Below are 21,632 nucleotides of genomic sequence, written 5' to 3' on the forward strand. Positions count from 1 at the left end.
GATTGACCAATTAAGATATTATTATTGTTCAGACATGAACATACAATTTAAAAGTTTAAAATGTTTGCATTATGGTTTTTGGTTTGGTAGTCATTGGGAAAAGTCTGTTATCCACATAATAAAAAATCACATTGTTATTGGCATTATTGTCGTCATGCATAAATGTACATCTCTAACACGTATCATGACTGTCATCTGGAAAACATTTCTCAAAACAAGTCGACAATTATTATTTTTTAGTAGCCGACTTGTAGCTGTGTGTAAAATAACTAAATAGCAGTCCGAAATAGGCTGACAAACATTCATATTTACATTCACTTCTAAAAGGAAAAACTCAAAACAAAATGTGCTGTTAAGAAAGCAAAGTCAAGAGGCATGCATTTAAAAAACTAAAAACTAAAACCACACTGCAAATAACAATAAGTGACAAAGACACGCACAAAAATAATAAATAAACCAGAAACTCACACGAGTAAAAATAATAATAATAAAAGCACACGAGTCGGCCTGTTCCAAACTACTAGTAAGTCCACAGTGCGGTGCATCGTTGCACACTTGTCGTCCGCTTCCCTACGGCGACTTGGAGTACACGGAGGTGTAGGCGCTGTCAACCTGGGGACAGAAGCGCTTGGTGTGCGCCTGGGCCCCTGTGGCCCCGCAGAGTGGACAGACGTACTGCCACAAGAAGGGGCAGACCACGTTCCCGTGTTGGTCCTTGAGACAGTGGTTGGTGAACACCCCCTCGGCCTCCCCGTTGCGGCGGCAGAAACTGCAGAACTTGCGAGGCGATCGAGCGCGTCTCCCGGGTCTGTGCGCAGGCCTGCTGCCTGTTAGGGAATGTTGCACTACAGTCATATGTTTTATATATATATATATATATATATATATATATATATATATATATATATATATATTCTGTTCTAATGTTTACACCTGCGTTCGCCCTGCTCAGGACTTGTTTAATTATTGTCATTTCGCAGAGTCATTTCATTAAAGCAAATGAACAAATGGAATATTGTTCTTATTTACCTGTCTCCCTGGCCGGACCAGAAGAGGCGTCGTCTTTACGCACATGGACATGGCTCTGGGCGCCGCCGCCTCGGGGTCCCTCTCCGGGCCGCTGTGGTAGATGGTTCTCATCCCGCGGCCTCGACGATGATGGTGTAACAATGTCTCCACCGACCGTCGGCGGCTCGGAGGTCAACGTTCTATCCTGCATGATCCCTTGGACAGTCCCCGTTAGCTGCATGTAGTCTCCCCAGGGCTGGAACCCATTATTTTCAGACTTTTTAGTGTCCGTTTGTCTTTCCTGTTGCATGAGATCTAGGAGTCGCAGTTGGAGTTGGAGAATGTCCATCTCCTCAGTTATCGACACCATGGTGTTAGATTAGACCGTACCAGGGGAAAACACGCTCTGCCAGACACGCGTGGGGAGTGCCGCTGCTCGCAGTTTCCAAAGAGGTTTAATAATGCTTAGCGCACGCCCACACCTGACGCCTTTATGGCTGCGTTCGTCAATTCGCTCTGAGAGCACCGGAGCGCACACTGGGGGTCAACTTCATAAAGGGACCAAGTAATTTGATTGGACAAGAGGCATTCCATGAGTGCTGAACAGACAGAGCGTGTTTACGAAACGAATGCACCCTTGATTGTCAACAGCCAATCAGATGGTACCGTGCACCAGCAGTGATAAGGTCGTGCACGGCGCGTGATGCTACCCAATTAGTGAACCCCTCTAGGTTTGGAACATTGAACGAAAGACGAGAGCGAAAGCATTTGGCAAAGACAATTACTTTATTCAACCAAAGCATATTCTATAGGATTGTCGACCAAAAACTTAACATGAGTGCTTGATTTGGACATTATATGAATCTGTTCCATTGCTTACAGTGCCTTAAAATTGGGGGACTATGTATAGTATACAGTGGCAGCTCGTGATAAAAATGTTGGGTGGGGCACAGGTTATGGGGGCATGCTCCACGAGGAAGAATATCAACTTTAAAATCTGGATTTACAGTCGATTTTAGCATGAGAATATATATATAACTGAAATATTTTTATATACAACTTATTAAAGGGAAAACTGCGAACACAACAAAAATATGATGCACAACAACTGACAAATCAACTGGAATAATATTTGTTAGCAGAGTAGACCTAATGTTAACAGAATGGACTTAAACCCTTTGTCTATCTGTGCAGCGGTAAGGTGAATAATTCTAGCAGTACTGTCCAGACAGTTGTCTTGTTTAGCCATTCAACTAGGCATTATTTATTAAATGGAGAAAGACATGGAACACAATGCAATTGTGATATTAAATGTGTTCTTTGTTACTTCTTTAATTAAATTAAAGTGTACCTTTCTATTATCATACAATATTTCCTTGAACATGTAAACTCTATAATCATACAGTTGTCTTTCTATTAGTTGTCTCTGTCATACTGAACTGTTTGTTATCATCCTGAACTATCTCTGTTGCTCACCTCACCTCAGTTCTGTCTCTATTGCCATCCTCTCCTGTTGTCTGTCTCTCTGTTGCTGTCCTGTTGTCTGTCTCTCTGTTGTCTGTCTCTGTTGTCTGTCTCTCTGTTGTCTGTCTCTCTGTTGTCTGTCTCTGTTGTCTGTCTCTCTGTTGTCTGTCTCTGTTGTCTGTCTCTCTGTTGTCTGTCTCTGTTGTCTGTCTCTGTTGTCTGTCTCTCTGTTGTCTGTCTCTGTTGTCTGTCTCTGTTGTCTGTCTCTCTGTTGTCTGTCTCTGTTGTCTGTCTCTGTTGTCTGTCTCTCTGTTGTCTGTCTCTGTTGTCTGTCTCTCTGTTGTCTGTCTCTCTGTTGTCTGTCTCTGTTGTCTGTCCTGTTGTCTGTCTCTGTTGTCTGTCTCTCTGTTGTCTGTCCTGTTGTCTGTCTCTCTGTTGTCTGTCTCTGTTGTCTGTCCTGTTGTCTGTCTCTCTGTTGTCTGTCTCTGTTGTCTGTCTCTGTTGTCTGTCTCTCTGTTGTCTGTCCTGTTGTCTGTCTCTCTGTTGTCTGTCTCTGTTGTCTGTCTCTGTTGTCTGTCTCTCTGTTGTCTGTCTCTGTTGTCTGTCTCTCTGTTGTCTGTCTCTGTTGTCTGTCTCTCTGTTGTCTGTCTCTGTTGTCTGTCTCTCTGTTGTCTGTCTCTCTGTTGTCTGTCTCTGTTGTCTGTCCTGTTGTCTGTCTCTCTGTTGTCTGTCCTGTTGTCTGTCTCTCTGTTGTCTGTCTCTGTTGTCTGTCCTGTTGTCTGTCTCTCTGTTGTCTGTCTCTCTGTTGTCTGTCTCTGTTGTCTGTCTCTCTGGTGTCTGTCTCTGTTGTCTGTCTCTGTTGTCTGTCTCTGTTGTCGGTAAGTATACACTATATAGACATGCTGCAAATCAGTTTTTTGATTCCCAGAAGATTCTGATCTGAATCAGTTATGTAATCACTTATCATGTCTTCTCACTCCTTGTCTCTTTATCTCTGCCCCTCCCTCTACTCTGTTCCTCTCACTATCTTTCGGATATGGCCATTAATTGTCCAGGTGGAGATTGAAAGGGCTGAGCCTTTCGGAACTGGGTGAGTATCCAATCTTTTCAGCTATAGCCATCTTTTACATGTGTTGCTGTACCATGTCTCACATTTCTCTTGTGTGTGTGTGTGTGTGTGTGTCTTTCTCTCTCTTCCCTATTGCATTGTCTGCAATTTGTTTACAGTGGTGTTATATTGAGTGATATTTGATGTTGTTTGTATTTAAAATGTTAATAAATAATTGTAATTATTCCTATGACTGCAGAGCTTTTTGTTATACAACTACTTAACAGTATTAAAATGTTAATAAATAATTGTAATTATTCCTATGACTGCCGAGCTTTTTGTTATACAACTACTTAACAGTAATGAGTATGGGTATTGTTTGCTCAGCACAGCAGCCATGTCTCATCACCGTGGAGTATGTCAACAGTGAGTGAGTACACTGGTTCACACTTGCATTGGTATACTTGCTGTCCATGTCACTAAACTCCGCTCTATAGGGGTTTTTACAAATGGTATATTCAACAGACTGCCAGCATGTTGATCGGCGGTGTCGGACCGATTGTGTTGGGCCGGTCTGAGCCACATGGCAGGGCCTAATTTTTGTCCCAGTCCAGCCCTGGTCACGACACAGCGTCGATCTTCCGACACAATGTGCGTCGATACAAATGTATCATAGATAGAGTAATAGATACAAATGTATCAGATAGAGTAATAGATACAAATGTATCAGTAGATAGAGTAATAGATACAAATGTATCAGTAGATAGAGTAATAGATACAAATGTATCATATAGATAGAGTAATAGATACAAATGTATCAGTAGATAGAGTAATAGATACAAATGTATCATATAGATAGAGTAATAGATACAAATGTATCAGTAGATAGAGTAATAGATACAAATGTATCAGTAGATAGAGTAATAGATACAAATGTATCAGTAGATAGAGTAATAGATACAAATGTATCAGTAGATAGAGTAATAGATACAAATGTGTCAGTAGATAGAGTAATAGATACAAATGTATCAGTAGATAGAGTAATAGATACAAATGTATCAGATAGAGTAATAGATACAAATGTATCAGTAGATAGAGTAATAGATACAAATGTATCATATAGATAGAGTAATAGATACAAATGTATCAGTAGATAGAGTAATAGATACAAATGTATCAGATAGAGTAATAGATACAAATGTATCAATAGATAGAGTAATAGATACAAATGTATCAGTAGATAGAGTAATAGATACAAATGTATCAGTAGATAGAGTAATAGATACAAATGTATCAGTAGATAGAGTAATAGATACAAATGTATCATATAGATAGAGTAATAGATACAAATGTATCAGTAGATAGAGTAATAGATACAAATGTATCAGATAGAGTAATAGATACAAATGTGTCAGTAGATAGAGTAATAGATACAAATGTATCAGTAGATAGAGTAATAGATACAAATGTATCAGTAGATAGAGTAATTGATACAAATGTATCAGTAGATAGAGTAATAGATACAAATGTATCAGTAGATAGAGTAATAGATACAAATGTATCAGTAGATAGAGTAATAGATACAAATGTGTCAGTAGATAGAGTAATAGATACAAATGTATCAGTAGATAGAGTAATAGATACAAATGTGTCAGTAGATAGAGTAATAGATACAAATGTATCAGTAGATAGAGTAATAGATACAAATGTATCAGTAGATAGAGTAATAGATACAAATGTATCAGTAGATAGAGTAATAGATACAAATGTATCAGTAGATAGAGTAATAGATACAAATGTATCAGTAGATAGAGTAATAGATACAAATGTATCAGATAGAGTAATAGATACAAATGTATCAGTAGATAGAGTAATAGATACAAATGTATCAGTAGATAGAGTAATAGATACAAATGTATCAGTAGATAGAGTAATAGATACACATGTATCAGTAGATAGAGTAATAGATACAAATGTATCAGTAGATAGAGTAATAGATACAAATGTATCAGTGGATAGAGTAATAGATACAAATGTATCAGTAGATAGAGTAATAGATACAAATGTATCGATGCTTGTGTCAAATTGGCAAAAACCACGTGATTACTCGAACGAAGCTTCGTACGTCACACGAGCAGCTCTGACCGGTGTGTCAATCATTCCGCAGACGAGGCAGTGCTCCAAGTTTGGTAGTTGCATAAAATGACGTGGAACTCTCTCTCATATTCACTCATATTCACTCATATTCGAGGGTTGTAGTCAGAGTGGAGACATACGGACGCTAGACAGAATACATTTATTGACAGAGACAGAGATAGAAATAGACAGGAGATTGGTAGATATTGATAGATAGACATAGAACATACAGAGATAGTCATAGATTCATAATTGCAACACATAGGCTAGCCAGATAGATATACATTTAAAAAAACGTTGCCTGTTCATGTACACAAGCAATACATATTTGATTGTTCACATAAGCACAAGTCTGTCCAGTTCCCACAATATAGCCTTGTTTTGCCCAGCGTTTAGCTTTGATTTGGTCTCTTTACTCCTATCTTGAATAGTTGTGCATTAGGCTAGATATAGTTTTTAGCTCTCCGGGTATACTATTCCACAGTACTGCCGCAGTGGGTATAAATGAGCTTTTCCCATTTCACTATTCAATTTCGCTGGCACCATGTCTGTGTTGTCGCTCTTGTATAATACACTTTTGTCTTTGTGTGAAACAAGCAATGCTGAGTCAGTAAATATCTCTTCTGTAATTCTTCATTGATCTAATCCTGACAGTATTATGGCCAACTGATCTTTAAAAGATCTACATTTATTTAGACACAATACCACCCCATTAAAATTATATTTTTTACTTTTTGTGTGATTTATACTTTTATAATTGGGTTCAAATCCTCATTTAATTATACTTTTGTCCTTGTGTTGTTCAAGTCTTAATTTAATAAGTTAAAGAATGTTGAGATTTCTTTGCTGAATTGTTGATTTCTGTATTAACTGTAATTTTTAATTACATTTACAAAAGATGGCCATCATTGGATTTCGTTCATCAACTTCAACTGGGTTGTCTAGGTTGATGGGTGGTTTAGGTGGGGGGGGCCCCAAAATGATATTCTGTCACGGGGCCCAGAATCTCTAGCGGCGCCCCTGCCCCCCACCCCTGAAGACCCTGGGCCTGGCTGGGCCGACGCGATTCTAGAGGCTCTGGCGCCACCTAGTGGCTCAGAGGAGAATGACAGCGTGAGTGTGTAGTAGTAAAGTGGGATCCTTTGGACGGCCTTAACCCTTAACTCTCACCTTAACCCTAACTTTAAACATAACCCTAACCTAACCTAACTTAACTTAAATCAACTTCAATGTCAGATGTCAGTCAGGTAGTCCCAAGCACCAAACCTATTTAGCATTTACAGAGATTTGAATCCTTTTTTACTTCACTGTGTGTGTGCTGTACCTACCTCATCCTCATCAAAGTGTGTGTGTGTGTGTGTGTGTGATGTAGAAGCCACACACTCTAGTACCAGATGCAGAAGTGTAGGCTACGGCCAAAACCGTTGTCAATTAAAATATTTTGCATCTGGAACTTGAGTGCGGCGGCTTCTACTTCATTCAACAGTATTCTGCTCCGTCGCCAGCACCTCGCCTAAGTTTTCTGCGGTGTGTGTTCTCTTCTTTTTCAATTATACTCTAGTCTATAACAGAAAACGTGAAGGGGGTCAGAATACTTTCCGAAGCCACTGTACATCAGTGGTTGGGCTGCTGTGTTGCTACAAAAGTAATAACGGAGAGAGGACAAGAATATATGAACGCCACAAAGACCCTTATTTTTCATACACACATCCTCACAACACATTGGACTCAGCTGCACTCAGGCTAATTGAGTCTTAATTGGACCGACATTGGAATGTGAGGCATGTTTGGTGATCAATAATTTCAAAACACACAGGATTGACCAATTAAGATATTATTATTGTTCAGACATGAACATACAATTTAAAAGTTTAAAATGTTTGCATTATGGTTTTTGGTTTGGTAGTCATTGGGAAAAGTCTGTTATCCACATAATAAAAAATCACATTGTTATTGGCATTATTGTCGTCATGCATAAATGTACATCTCTAACACGTATCATGACTGTCATCTGGAAAACATTTCTCAAAACAAGTCGACAATTATTATTTTTTAGTAGCCGACTTGTAGCTGTGTGTAAAATAACTAAATAGCAGTCCGAAATAGGCTGACAAACATTCATATTTACATTCACTTCTAAAAGGAAAAACTCAAAACAAAATGTGCTGTTAAGAAAGCAAAGTCAAGAGGCATGCATTTAAAAAACTAAAAACTAAAACCACACTGCAAATAACAATAAGTGACAAAGACACGCACAAAAATAATAAATAAACCAGAAACTCACACGAGTAAAAATAATAATAATAAAAGCACACGAGTCGGCCTGTTCCAAACTACTAGTAAGTCCACAGTGCGGTGCATCGTTGCACACTTGTCGTCCGCTTCCCTACGGCGACTTGGAGTACACGGAGGTGTAGGCGCTGTCAACCTGGGGACAGAAGCGCTTGGTGTGCGCCTGGGCCCCTGTGGCCCCGCAGAGTGGACAGACGTACTGCCACAAGAAGGGGCAGACCACGTTCCCGTGTTGGTCCTTGAGACAGTGGTTGGTGAACACCCCCTCGGCCTCCCCGTTGCGGCGGCAGAAACTGCAGAACTTGCGAGGCGATCGAGCGCGTCTCCCGGGTCTGTGCGCAGGCCTGCTGCCTGTTAGGGAATGTTGCACTACAGTCATATGTTTTATATATATATATATATATATATATATATATATATATATTCTGTTCTAATGTTTACACCTGCGTTCGCCCTGCTCAGGACTTGTTTAATTATTGTCATTTCGCAGAGTCATTTCATTAAAGCAAATGAACAAATGGAATATTGTTCTTATTTACCTGTCTCCCTGGCCGGACCAGAAGAGGCGTCGTCTTTACGCACATGGACATGGCTCTGGGCGCCGCCGCCTCGGGGTCCCTCTCCGGGCCGCTGTGGTAGATGGTTCTCATCCCGCGGCCTCGACGATGATGGTGTAACAATGTCTCCACCGACCGTCGGCGGCTCGGAGGTCAACGTTCTATCCTGCATGATCCCTTGGACAGTCCCCGTTAGCTGCATGTAGTCTCCCCAGGGCTGGAACCCATTATTTTCAGACTTTTTAGTGTCCGTTTGTCTTTCCTGTTGCATGAGATCTAGGAGTCGCAGTTGGAGTTGGAGAATGTCCATCTCCTCAGTTATCGACACCATGGTGTTAGATTAGACCGTACCAGGGGAAAACACGCTCTGCCAGACACGCGTGGGGAGTGCCGCTGCTCGCAGTTTCCAAAGAGGTTTAATAATGCTTAGCGCACGCCCACACCTGACGCCTTTATGGCTGCGTTCGTCAATTCGCTCTGAGAGCACCGGAGCGCACACTGGGGGTCAACTTCATAAAGGGACCAAGTAATTTGATTGGACAAGAGGCATTCCATGAGTGCTGAACAGACAGAGCGTGTTTACGAAACGAATGCACCCTTGATTGTCAACAGCCAATCAGATGGTACCGTGCACCAGCAGTGATAAGGTCGTGCACGGCGCGTGATGCTACCCAATTAGTGAACCCCTCTAGGTTTGGAACATTGAACGAAAGACGAGAGCGAAAGCATTTGGCAAAGACAATTACTTTATTCAACCAAAGCATATTCTATAGGATTGTCGACCAAAAACTTAACATGAGTGCTTGATTTGGACATTATATGAATCTGTTCCATTGCTTACAGTGCCTTAAAATTGGGGGACTATGTATAGTATACAGTGGCAGCTCGTGATAAAAATGTTGGGTGGGGCACAGGTTATGGGGGCATGCTCCACGAGGAAGAATATCAACTTTAAAATCTGGATTTACAGTCGATTTTAGCATGAGAATATATATATAACTGAAATATTTTTATATACAACTTATTAAAGGGAAAACTGCGAACACAACAAAAATATGATGCACAACAACTGACAAATCAACTGGAATAATATTTGTTAGCAGAGTAGACCTAATGTTAACAGAATGGACTTAAACCCTTTGTCTATCTGTGCAGCGGTAAGGTGAATAATTCTAGCAGTACTGTCCAGACAGTTGTCTTGTTTAGCCATTCAACTAGGCATTATTTATTAAATGGAGAAAGACATGGAACACAATGCAATTGTGATATTAAATGTGTTCTTTGTTACTTCTTTAATTAAATTAAAGTGTACCTTTCTATTATCATACAATATTTCCTTGAACATGTAAACTCTATAATCATACAGTTGTCTTTCTATTAGTTGTCTCTGTCATACTGAACTGTTTGTTATCATCCTGAACTATCTCTGTTGCTCACCTCACCTCAGTTCTGTCTCTATTGCCATCCTCTCCTGTTGTCTGTCTCTCTGTTGCTGTCCTGTTGTCTGTCTCTCTGTTGTCTGTCTCTGTTGTCTGTCTCTCTGTTGTCTGTCTCTCTGTTGTCTGTCTCTGTTGTCTGTCTCTCTGTTGTCTGTCTCTGTTGTCTGTCTCTCTGTTGTCTGTCTCTGTTGTCTGTCTCTGTTGTCTGTCTCTCTGTTGTCTGTCTCTGTTGTCTGTCTCTGTTGTCTGTCTCTCTGTTGTCTGTCTCTGTTGTCTGTCTCTCTGTTGTCTGTCTCTGTTGTCTGTCTCTGTTGTCTGTCTCTGTTGTCTGTCTCTGTTGTCTGTCTCTGTTGTCTGTCTCTGTTGTCTGTCTCTCTGTTGTCTGTCTCTGTTGTCTGTCTCTCTGTTGTCTGTCTCTCTGTTGTCTGTCTCTGTTGTCTGTCCTGTTGTCTGTCTCTGTTGTCTGTCTCTCTGTTGTCTGTCCTGTTGTCTGTCTCTCTGTTGTCTGTCTCTGTTGTCTGTCCTGTTGTCTGTCTCTCTGTTGTCTGTCTCTGTTGTCTGTCTCTGTTGTCTGTCTCTCTGTTGTCTGTCCTGTTGTCTGTCTCTCTGTTGTCTGTCTCTGTTGTCTGTCTCTGTTGTCTGTCTCTCTGTTGTCTGTCTCTGTTGTCTGTCTCTCTGTTGTCTGTCTCTGTTGTCTGTCTCTCTGTTGTCTGTCTCTGTTGTCTGTCTCTCTGTTGTCTGTCTCTCTGTTGTCTGTCTCTGTTGTCTGTCCTGTTGTCTGTCTCTCTGTTGTCTGTCCTGTTGTCTGTCTCTCTGTTGTCTCTCACTGTTGTCTGTCCTGTTGTCTGTCTCTCTGTTGTCTGTCTCTGTTGTCTGTCTCTCTGTTGTCTGTCCTGTTGTCTGTCTCTCTGTTGTCTGTCTCTGTTGTCTGTCCTGTTGTCTGTCTCTCTGTTGTCTGTCTCTGTTGTCTGTCTCTGTTGTCTGTCTCTCTGTTGTCTGTCTCTCTGTTGTCTGTCTCTGTTGTCTCTCTCTCTGGTGTCTGTCTCTGTTGTCTGTCTCTGTTGTCTGTCTCTGTTGTCGGTGAGTATACACTATATAGACATGCTGCAAATCAGTTTTTTGATTCCCAGAAGATTCTGATCTGAATCAGTTATGTAATCACTTATCATGTCTTCTCACTCCTTGTCTCTTTATCTCTGCCCCTCCCTCTACTCTGTTCCTCTCACTATCTTTCGGATATGGCCATTAATTGTCTAGGTGGAGATTGAAAGGGCTGAGCCTTTCGGAACTGGGTGAGTATCCAATCTTTTCAGCTATAGCCATCTTGTACATGTGTTGCTGTACCATGTCTCACATTTCTCTTGTGTGTGTGTGTGTGTGTGTCTTTCTCTCTCTTCCCTATTGCATTGTCTGCAATTTTTTTACAGTGGTGTTATATTGAGTGATATTTGATATTGTTTGTATTTAAAATGTTAATAAATAATTGTAATTATTCCTATGACTGCAGAGCTTTTTGTTATACAACTACTTAACAGTATTAAAATGTTAATAAATAATTGTAATTATTCCTATGACTGCCGAGCTTTTTGTTATACAACTACTTAACAGTATTGAGTATGGGTATTGTTTGCTCAGCACAGCAGCCATGTCTCATCACCGTGGAGTATGTCAACAGTGAGTGAGTACACTGGTTCACACTTGCATTGGTATACTTGCTGTCCATGTCACTTACTCCGCTCTATAAGGGGTTTTACAAATGGTATATTCAACAGACTGCCAGCATGTTGATCGGCGGTGTCGGACCGATTGTGTTGGGCCGGTCTGAGCCACATGACAGGGCCTCATTTTTGTCCCAGTCCAGCCCTGGTCACGACACAGCGTCGATCTTCCGACACAATGTGCGTCGATACAAATGTATCATATAGATAGAGTAATAGATACAAATGTATCAGTAGATAGAGTAATAGATACAAATGTATCAGATAGAGTAATAGATACAAATGTATCAGTAGATAGAGTAATAGATACAAATGTATCAGTAGATAGAGTAATAGATACAAATGTATCAGTAGATAGAGTAATAGATACAAATGTATCAGTAGATAGAGTAATAGATACAAATGTATCATATAGATAGAGTAATAGATACAAATGTATCAGTAGATAGAGTAATAGATACAAATGTATCAGTAGATAGAGTAATAGATACAAATGTATCATATATATATATATAGAGTAATAGATACAAATGTATCAGTAGATAGAGTAATAGATGCAAATGTATCAGTAGATAGAGTAATAGATACAAATGTATCATATAGATAGAGTAATAGATACAAATGTATCAGTAGATAGAGTAATAGATACAAATGTATCAGTAGATAGAGTAATAGATACAAATGTATCAGTAGATAGAGTAATAGATACAAATGTATCAGTAGATAGAGTAATAGATACAAATGTATCATATAGATAGAGTAATAGATACAAATGTATCAGTAGATAGAGTAATAGATACAAATGTATCAGTAGATAGAGTAATAGATACAAATGTATCAGTAGATAGAGTAATAGATATAAATGTATCAGTAGATAGAGTAATAGATACAAATGTATCAGTAGATAGAGTAATAGATACAAATGTGTCAGTAGATAGAGTAATAGATACAAATGTATCAGTAGATAGAGTAATAGATACAAATGTATCAGTAGATAGAGTAATAGATACAAATGTATCAGTAGATAGAGTAATAGATACAAATGTATCAGTAGATAGAGTAATAGATACAAATGTATCAGTAGATAGAGTAATAGATACAAATGTATCAGATAGAGTAATAGATACAAATGTATCAGTAGATAGAGTAATAGATACAAATGTATCAGTAGATAGAGTAATAGATACAAATGTATCATATAGATAGAGTAATAGATACAAATGTATCAGTAGATAGAGTAATAGATACAAATGTATCAGTAGATAGAGTAATAGATACAAATGTATCAGTAGATAGAGTAATAGATATAAATGTATCAGTAGATAGAGTAATAGATACAAATGTATCAGTAGATAGAGTAATAGATACAAATGTGTCAGTAGATAGAGTAATAGATACAAATGTATCAGTAGATAGAGTAATAGATACAAATGTATCAGTAGATAGAGTAATTGTAACCAGGGAGTAGCTGAAAAGGACTGTATAATTTAGGAAGGGGCTGGTTATCTAACTAATGGAGCTAAATAGGCAGTATAGGAGGATACAGGCAGGGGGCGCCAGCAAACCGTTAGACTAGCAGTTAATGTCGTTAGCATTAGCAAGGGAACTAGCATTAGCATTAGCCTTCAAACAACTAGCATTAGCATTGGAGCTACAAACAACTAGCATTAGCATTGGAGCTACAAACAACTAGCATTAGCATTGGAGCTACAAACAACTAACACACGGTATTACATATGAACAACACATTTATTACACAAATGATGTATCCATCCCCAAATACACATTCCCTCCCGGCCGGCCACACACACTCTCAATCACTCACTGATAGTCTCTGGCCTGAACAGGCTTATAGTCCAGTGGCGTGGTGCGCGTTGAGGCCTGGTCGAATGGCATGTGCGTCGATGAAGTGGTCCGCGTCGAAGCTCCGCGGGAGTCTGTGTTCGCTCGTGGAGACGACGATTAATGTCCAGCTGGCGTCCCGCTTGGTCCAACGTTGAACAGCCGGCTGCTGGCAAGGCGGTCCAACGGGAACACAACTAAACAGGCTACCGTGGTACACTCGATAATCGCTTTCCTGGCGTCTTCAGTTGCTGCACGGTGTGCGCGCTGCTGAATCCGCCATCTTAGCTCGGCTTTTCGTTACTATCTCTCGTTCTGCTTCTCTCTCGTTCTGCTGCTCACTACACACTCTGACTCGCGGACTACTTCCGTCTCTTATATAGGCACCACCGAACCCAACATCCGGGCCACGGACACACCCCGGATATACTACGTCATCAAATATATACAGAAACATTACAATAATAATACATATACCTTCATAAACGTACAGAATAGTATAGAAAATAAGAAAGTAAATAACTGGGGCAGAAGGGCTGATTTCGGGGAAACTAAACCTGGCTCTAAAACTGTGGGCCTTCACAACAGCCGCCCCATGAAACCCTCGGTTTCAGTTAACTAAGAAGGCACACTGGCTAGGCTGCTCTAGCAGCGTGAAGTAGGAGGTGATAGTGTCGACCACTCTGCCTGTCTGCCAGGCGGCGCGCGGAAGGGACTGGTCCATGGCGAGTACCACGGCACCTTCGGACATCTTGTCTCTCTCTCTCAGCAGAATCTTCTGCTTCTCCTCCTTCTCCAGGGCGCGGATGTGCTCCTCGAAGCAGATCAGAGCGTCTTCCTTGTCCATGTTCTCCAGCGCCTCGTACTCAACGAAGGTGGGGTTGTCCAGCAGGTACTGCTGGGCCTCGGACCAGGTGGTGCAGTGGGTGACGTTGGCCATGTTGTCCAGAATGCTCGTCAGCGCCTCACAGTTCCTCTTCCTGAGCTGCTTGGCTTGTTCCTTCTCCTTCTTAGCCTTGTAGGCCTTAAACGCTTGCTTCTTCTCACTCAGCTTGGGCAGGGCGCTGTAGAGTGGGTCGTTGATGATCATTCTCATGGCTTGCTCCCATGACTCGTTGGATGAAACACCCTTCTCCTTCAGAAGCTCTTGGAAGGCCTGCTTGGCCTCCTCTTTTGGGTTCCACTTGTACGTTCTCTTCGCCAACTCCGGCCTTTCCTCCTTGGAGGCGTCTACCATACGGGCTGAGACTTCCATGGCTGACGTGTACTCGACGGAGTTGACGGGTGCGTCAATGCTGACCTCGGCCACGTGAGGGTGCATGGCCACCTGCAGGTGTTCCTCGGCAACAGCTGTTGCCGCCATGGCACGGTAGCGCCACCACCGGGACTCCTTAGTCTGGGAGTTGTAGTAGTAAGGCTTCCCATCCAGAGACTTATGCTCTGTCCACAGAGACTTCTTCCTCGGTTGGTCATCCTGTGGTGAACCATTTGTGGTACTAACTGTTCCAGGTGCACTGGCAGCAATAGATTCCACTCCAGGCGGTCCGGTTGGTTGGTTTGCTTCTTCGGTTCGGACATGGAGGGATGACGTAGCTCTCCCGTCCCTCTCTCTCCACTCGGTAGCGCCTTGGAGGGCCCACCCAAGCGCAGTCTTAACAGCCATCGGGCAGCCTCGTGGTCCTCTCAGCGGAGGACGGAGCGACACGATCAGTTCAGCGTTGTCCGAGCCGATGAGAAGGGTTGGCTCCGCTCCTTCTATCGGATGTAGGTCTACTCCCCGTAGGTGGGGATATCTTGCGCGTAACCTCTCCAGGGGGTAGTCGTAGCGGGAGAGCGCTAGCTGGTCGGCGGTGAAGACATTCTGAAGCCGATGTCTATCCGACGGCCTCCCCGCCGGGGAGATAGAGAAGTTGATTCTCGCCCCGGTGACCTCTTTAAGGTCGCGACGTATCGTGCGCAGAGTCAGCTTCTCCTCAGTCCCGTGGAGCCCCAACCGGCGCACTGCCTCCTGGAGGAGGATGGTCCGTTCCGACCCGTCGTCTAGAACGGCGTACGTGTCGTACTCAACGTTGTTGTGGTGGAGTCGGACCTTCACCACCTTCAGTAGGACCTTGGAGCCGCTGCTCTGGGTTGGGTCTAGGTAGTAGACAGGGGTTTCCTCTTCCGGTGCGCGACCGGACCTAGGGCTTCTGTTGCCCTCCGTGGACCTGGCGAGGGATACCTCGTGTAGGATGTGGAGGTGGACCTCCTCACAGCGGTTGCACTTCCTCCTCAAGGTGCAGTTCTTCGCCAGATGGTCGCGCCCACAGTTCCAGCACCTCTTGTTCTCCTCGAGCCACCTCTGCTTGTCCTCGGTACTCAGGTTGTTGAAGTCACTGCACTCATTGAACCAGTGCTCGCTGGGGCAGTACGGACATGGCGGTGGCCCTCTCCGTCCCTTTTGAGGGGGTTGAGAGGAATCCTTTCCCTCAGGTCGGGTGGTCTTCTCTCTCCGAGGCTCCTCCTCCGTGTGCAGCACTCCTACTGGGCGTCCTCTGTTCGAGCTCGGCCGGTCCCAGCGGTCTCCCTTCTCCCTCTCCTTCTTCGGCTCAGCGTAACCCATGGCGTCTACGTTGGTGTCATGCACTTCCTCCAGTAGGAACTCCGCGAAGGCAGCCATGCTCAGACCCAACTTCCCGGGGTGACGAACGCGCTGCTGTCGCCGGAACCTCTCCTGCCGGAAGCGTGGGATCTTGCGGAGCAGCCGCTCTACGTTGGAGGTGCTGTTGATCTCGCTGGCGCCAGCTGGGCCCTGCGTCTTCAGCATCCCAACCAAGGTGTGCACGCGGAGCGCGAAGTCATCCAGCGCCCGGTCATCCTTGATGGGGGCCTGCTGTTCGAGGGCTTGCAGTTCAGCAAGGGCGTGGTTCCAGGGACGACCGTAGCGGGCATCCAAGTCAGCGAGCGCTCTGGTGTAAGGTGTCGGTGCGGAGGCATGGGCCAGTACCATGTTGTGGGCTCTGGGGTTCCTCACATGCTGAAGGAGAATCGCATATTTGTAGGACTCTGAGCAGGAGTCGTCCAAGAGCGTGTCTAGGCAGATGCGTAGCTCCACATACTGGCTCCTGTCCTCGTCCTTGAAGAAGGGGAACTTGGGTCCCTCCACCTGGGGGAACATCCTGTAGTGGATCATCGGTGCTGGAGTGACGGTCTGGGTGTCCGGCCTGCATGCATTTTGGTGCACTGGAGGACCTAGGGGTGTGCTACGCTCTTGGGGGATGACTCCCCTCCCGGGCAGCGACGCTGGCTCCCTCTGGGCCGCGTAGCGGTCGGGTCCCTGGTCCTCTTCCTTCCAGGTGGTCAGCTGGGCCTGTAGTTGGACAGTCCTGGCGGGGGTCATGGAGCCATCGGCGGGGGGTTCAGGAGATGGCACTCGAGAGGGCCGTGCGGATGATGCTCTGGAGCTACAGGCCGACGGAGTTCTGCTGATGCACACGTCGCGCATGGTCTGCATCATTTCCTCCATCTTCTCTGCGTGCAGTTGCTCTCTCGCCATCTGCCTCTCCGCCGCGCGTTCCGCCCCCTCCATCTGGAGGCGCTCGCGCTCGTACTGGATGCGTTCCCTCTCTAACGCCTCCTGGCGCTGTCTCTCCGCCGCACGTTCCGCTCCGTTCATCTGCCTCTCCGTCTGGAGGCGGTCGCGCTCCATCTGGAAGCGTTCCCGTTCTAGCGCCTCCTGGCGCTGGAGGCATTCACGTTCTAGCGCCTCCTGGCGCTGTCTCTCCGTCTGGAGGCGGTCGCGCTCCATCTGGAAGCGTTCACGTTCTAGCGCCTCCTGGCGCTGTCTCTCCGCCGCGCGTTCCGCTCCGTTCATCTGGAGGCGTTCGCGTTCTAGCGCCTCCTGGCGCTGGAGGCGTTCACGCTCGAACTGGAGTCGTTCCCGCTCTAACGCCGTCTCGGCCTGTTGGCGCTCCCGCTCTAACGCCATCTCGGCCTGTTGGCGCATATATTCGGACAGCTCGGCACTACTCCCTCTGGAGTGCAGGCTATCCGCCCCAGAGGCAGAACTGCCCACGGAAGCCCTGGACCGGTAGGAAGCCACTGAGCGGCAGGAGCTAGGTCTCGAGCGCGCCGTACTGGGAGGCAGATCGTTAAGGCTGAGGCCCTCCCTCTTCCGCCCGCAGGCGCTGTCGGACCGGGCCTCTCCTTCCTGTTCTTCCGTTTCCACGGCAAAACCCTGCGGTTCTGCCATCTCATCCTCAGGCTGGTGCTCTTTGAGGGCTGTCTCAGTGCTAGCCACCCGCGCGCCGGCGGACACCTCGGCCTCTCCGACCACTGTATCCCGTGGAGTGCGCTCCTCGCTACCACTCGGTGAGCTTTCGAGCTCAAGCTCATACTCCTGTAACCTCGGAGGCAACCGCGGGACTCTCTGTGGTCGTGGCTCTGGCTCAGGGGGCGGAGAAGGGGGGGTAACTGTCTGGTCTGGTTGGCTGCGCTCAGCCATGCTATCACTACACTACCAATCCGGCTCGAAGGACCAATTGTAACCAGGGAGTAGCTGAAAAGGACTGTATAATTTAGGAAGGGGCTGGTTATCTAACTAATGGAGCTAAATAGGCAGTATAGGAGGATACAGGCAGGGGGCGCCAGCAAACCGTTAGACTAGCAGTTAATGTCGTTAGCATTAGCAAGGGAACTAGCATTAGCATTAGCCTTCAAACAACTAGCATTAGCATTGGAGCTACAAACAACTAGCATTAGCATTGGAGCTACAAACAACTAGCATTAGCATTGGAGCTACAAACAACTAACACACGGTATTACATATGAACAACACATTTATTACACAAATGATGTATCCATCCCCAAATACACATTCCCTCCCGGCCGGCCACACACACTCTCAATCACTCACTGATAGTCTCTGGCCTGAACAGGCTTATAGTCCAGTGGCGTGGTGCGCGTTGAGGCCTGGTCGAATGGCATGTGCGTCGATGAAGTGGTCCGCGTCGAAGCTCCGCGGGAGTCTGTGTTCGCTCGTGGAGACGACGATTAATGTCCAGCTGGCGTCCCGCTTGGTCCAACGTTGAACAGCCGGCTGCTGGCAAGGCGGTCCAACGGGAACACAACTAAACAGGCTACCGTGGTACACTCGATAATCGCTTTCCTGGCGTCTTCAGTTGCTGCACGGTGTGCGCGCTGCTGAATCCGCCATCTTAGCTCGGCTTTTCGTTACTATCTCTCGTTCTGCTTCTCTCTCGTTCTGCTGCTCACTACACACTCTGACTCGCGGACTACTTCCGTCTCTTATATAGGCACCACCGAACCCAACATCCGGGCCACGGACACACCCCGGATATACTACGTCATCAAATATATACAGAAACATTACAATAATAATACATATACCTTCATAAACGTACAGAATAGTATAGAAAATAAGAAAGTAAATAACTGGGGCAGAAGGGCTGATTTCGGGGAAACTAAACCTGGCTCTAAAACTGTGGGCCTTCACAACAGTAATAGATACAAATGTATCAGTAGATAGAGTAATAGATACAAATGTATCGGTAGATAGAGTAATATATATAAATGTATCAGTAGATAGAGTAATAGATACAAATGTATCAGTAGATAGAGTAATAGATACAAATGTATCAGTAGATAGAGTAATAGATACAAATGTATCAGTAGATAGAGTAATATATACAAATGTATCAGTAGATAGAGTAATAGATACAAATGTATCAGTAGATAGAGTAATAGATACAAATGTATCAGTAGATAGAGTAATAGATACAAATGTATCGGTAGATAGAGTAATAGATACAAATGTATCGATGCTTGTGTCAAATTGGCAAAAACCACGTGATTACTCGAACGAAGCTTCGTACGTCACACGAGCAGCTCTGACCGGTGTGTCAATCATTCCGCAGACGAGGCAGTGGTCCAAGTTTGGTAGTTGCATAAAATGACGTGGAACTCTCTCTCATATTCACTCATATTCACTCATATTCGAGGGTTGTAGTCAGAGTGGAGACATACGGGCGCTAGACAGAATACATTTATTGACAGAGACAGAGATAGAAATAGACAGGAGATTGGTAGATATTGATAGATAGACATAGAGACATACAGAGATAGTCATAGATTCATAATTGCAACACATAGGCTAGCCAGATAGATATACATTAAAAAAAACGTTGCCTGTTCATGTACACAAGCAATAAATATTTGATTGTTCACATAAGCACAAGTCTGTCCAGTTCCCACAATATAGCCTTGTTTTGCACTCTTTCCCTGTTCCACGAGCACGTCCCAACACTGTTGGCCCTGTTATGACATGTGGACCATTTATATCTGCTCCAATTGTCAAACAGCCATGTCCCACACATGCCGAAATGTCATTCAGATGTGTATCCTTACATGTCAAGTGGATAGTGGAGTGAATAGTGAATTGGACTAGTGATCGGAAGGTTGTGAGTTCAACTCCTGCCTGAAACAACACCACTAGTGTGCCCTTGAGTACTACAATTACTGCAGGGGGAATGTCCCTGTAAGTAGCTTTTGGATTAAAAGCGTTTGCTAAATGGCAAATTATATTCTATTCATATCAGAAATGGACACAACAGTTGCATTTATTTATTTATTCATATGTATTTATTATAGTCTACTAGACACACCAACATTTAAGACCAGACCACATATATGGCCACAGACACATCGACACAGTTTGTCACAGCACCTTTATTGAACAAGACATCACAGATGACGGTGGGCTTATTGTATTTTGCCCCACATTCCTGACTTGTGAATCAGTCGATACAGCCGCCATACCATGACCTGACCAGCAGATGGCATTATGGAGCTGCTGTACCACGACCTGACCAGCAGATGGCATTATGGAGCTGCTGTACCACGACCTGACCAGCAGATGGCATTATGGAGCTGCTGTATCGACTATATCGATAGATCGACACTTTTTCCGACACAATTGTGTCGAACTGTCAATTGCGTCGAAAGCTTTGTTTCCCCCATCACTAATATCCTCTGTCATTTTGGGTACAATTAAGTATGTCACTAGCTAACTTCACGTTATTACTGGGCTGTCCGGTTATAATAATGTCGTGTGATTGCCTAGGGAAGCTCACCCTAATTAGTAATTGGCTGCACCTGTAGCCTTGCCTGCGAACTCTGCAGGATATTTAACTACAAACTACAAATACAAATACAAACTACAAAGAACTACAAATCCCAGATGACAGGGAGATGACATTTGACTGATCTGATGAATCAACCCCTATTTCATTAATTTTCTCTATATAACGACGTCGATCATTGATCGGCAATGACACTATATAATAGTTTGCCTAACTGGCCATCGGATTTGGGCTCCTAATATCTAAAAAGCACTACGGTTTTCTTATTTTATCGGATTAAAGTAGCAAAGACCAGAAATTCCCATTGACCGCCAGTCAAACTTCTACTCTTCTATCACCCAAAAAGGGGCGTGGACATTACGGGAGGGGAAAGTACCCGGATGCGTTGCTCTGATGAATTGTCTCCTGCACCACGTGGTTAATTACAGAACATTGCAGCCGGTGTCTCAGGAAGGTACTCTGCCCAGGTAAGACGGCAAGAACTTAGGAATTGTCTGTGAAATAGTCACAGTAGTAGGCTAAAAACGTCAGCGCAATTAAAGGGGCATTATTAGTCATGACCCCCCGCCAAGTCATTAGGTTGTTCTTCGAAGCCGGACAATGAGAGAGATGTTATTGCCCACGTTCATATACTTCCAACATGGCAAACTGGGGGGTATTCCATCAACTCGCTAAAGAAAAATCCAGGCTTATTCTGTTAAATCCCGCGATATTTATCAGAACAACCCAAGCTTATTTTGATAAATCTCACGAGATTGATCGAAAATAAGCCTGGATTTTCCTTTAGCGACGTTGATGGAATACCCCCCTGGTTTCCACATGAGCTCAGGCTAACCTCGCCGTCACAAGCCGTCGCTTGAATTCTGCTTTTCAGTGCTACAGGACTTGTGTTTTCATGGGTGACAGGCCGTTTCTAATCAACATGTTGTGGTGTGGTGGCCTAGGGTGGTCCAGTGGTCTAGCACTATGACCTACAGTGCACTATACAT

At 44.3% G+C, this 21,632-nt stretch overlaps 2 protein-coding genes across 2 annotated transcripts; both read right to left on the minus strand.

Moving 5' to 3' along the window:
* Positions 1-570: 570 nt before the first annotated feature.
* LOC308163201 (nanos homolog 3-like) lies at positions 571-1,378 on the minus strand (the record flags this gene model as incomplete). Its single annotated transcript, XM_080550718.1, has 2 exons — positions 571-827; positions 1,030-1,378. 2 exons carry the CDS (start codon positions 1,376-1,378, stop codon positions 571-573), a joined length of 606 nt encoding a protein of 201 aa, XP_080406844.1.
* Positions 1,379-8,042: 6,664 nt separating this feature from the next.
* LOC308163202 (nanos homolog 3-like) lies at positions 8,043-8,836 on the minus strand (the record flags this gene model as incomplete). Its single annotated transcript, XM_080550719.1, has 2 exons — positions 8,043-8,299; positions 8,488-8,836. The coding sequence occupies 2 exons, from the start codon at positions 8,834-8,836 to the stop codon at positions 8,043-8,045; spliced, it is 606 nt and encodes a 201-aa protein (XP_080406845.1).
* Between the last annotated feature and the right edge of the window lie 12,796 nt (positions 8,837-21,632).

This window comes from Nansenia antarctica (assembly GCF_963989245.1).
Source record: "Nansenia antarctica genome assembly, contig: SUPER_7_unloc_2, whole genome shotgun sequence".
In the NCBI taxonomy this organism is placed as follows: domain Eukaryota; kingdom Metazoa; phylum Chordata; class Actinopteri; order Argentiniformes; family Microstomatidae; genus Nansenia; species Nansenia antarctica.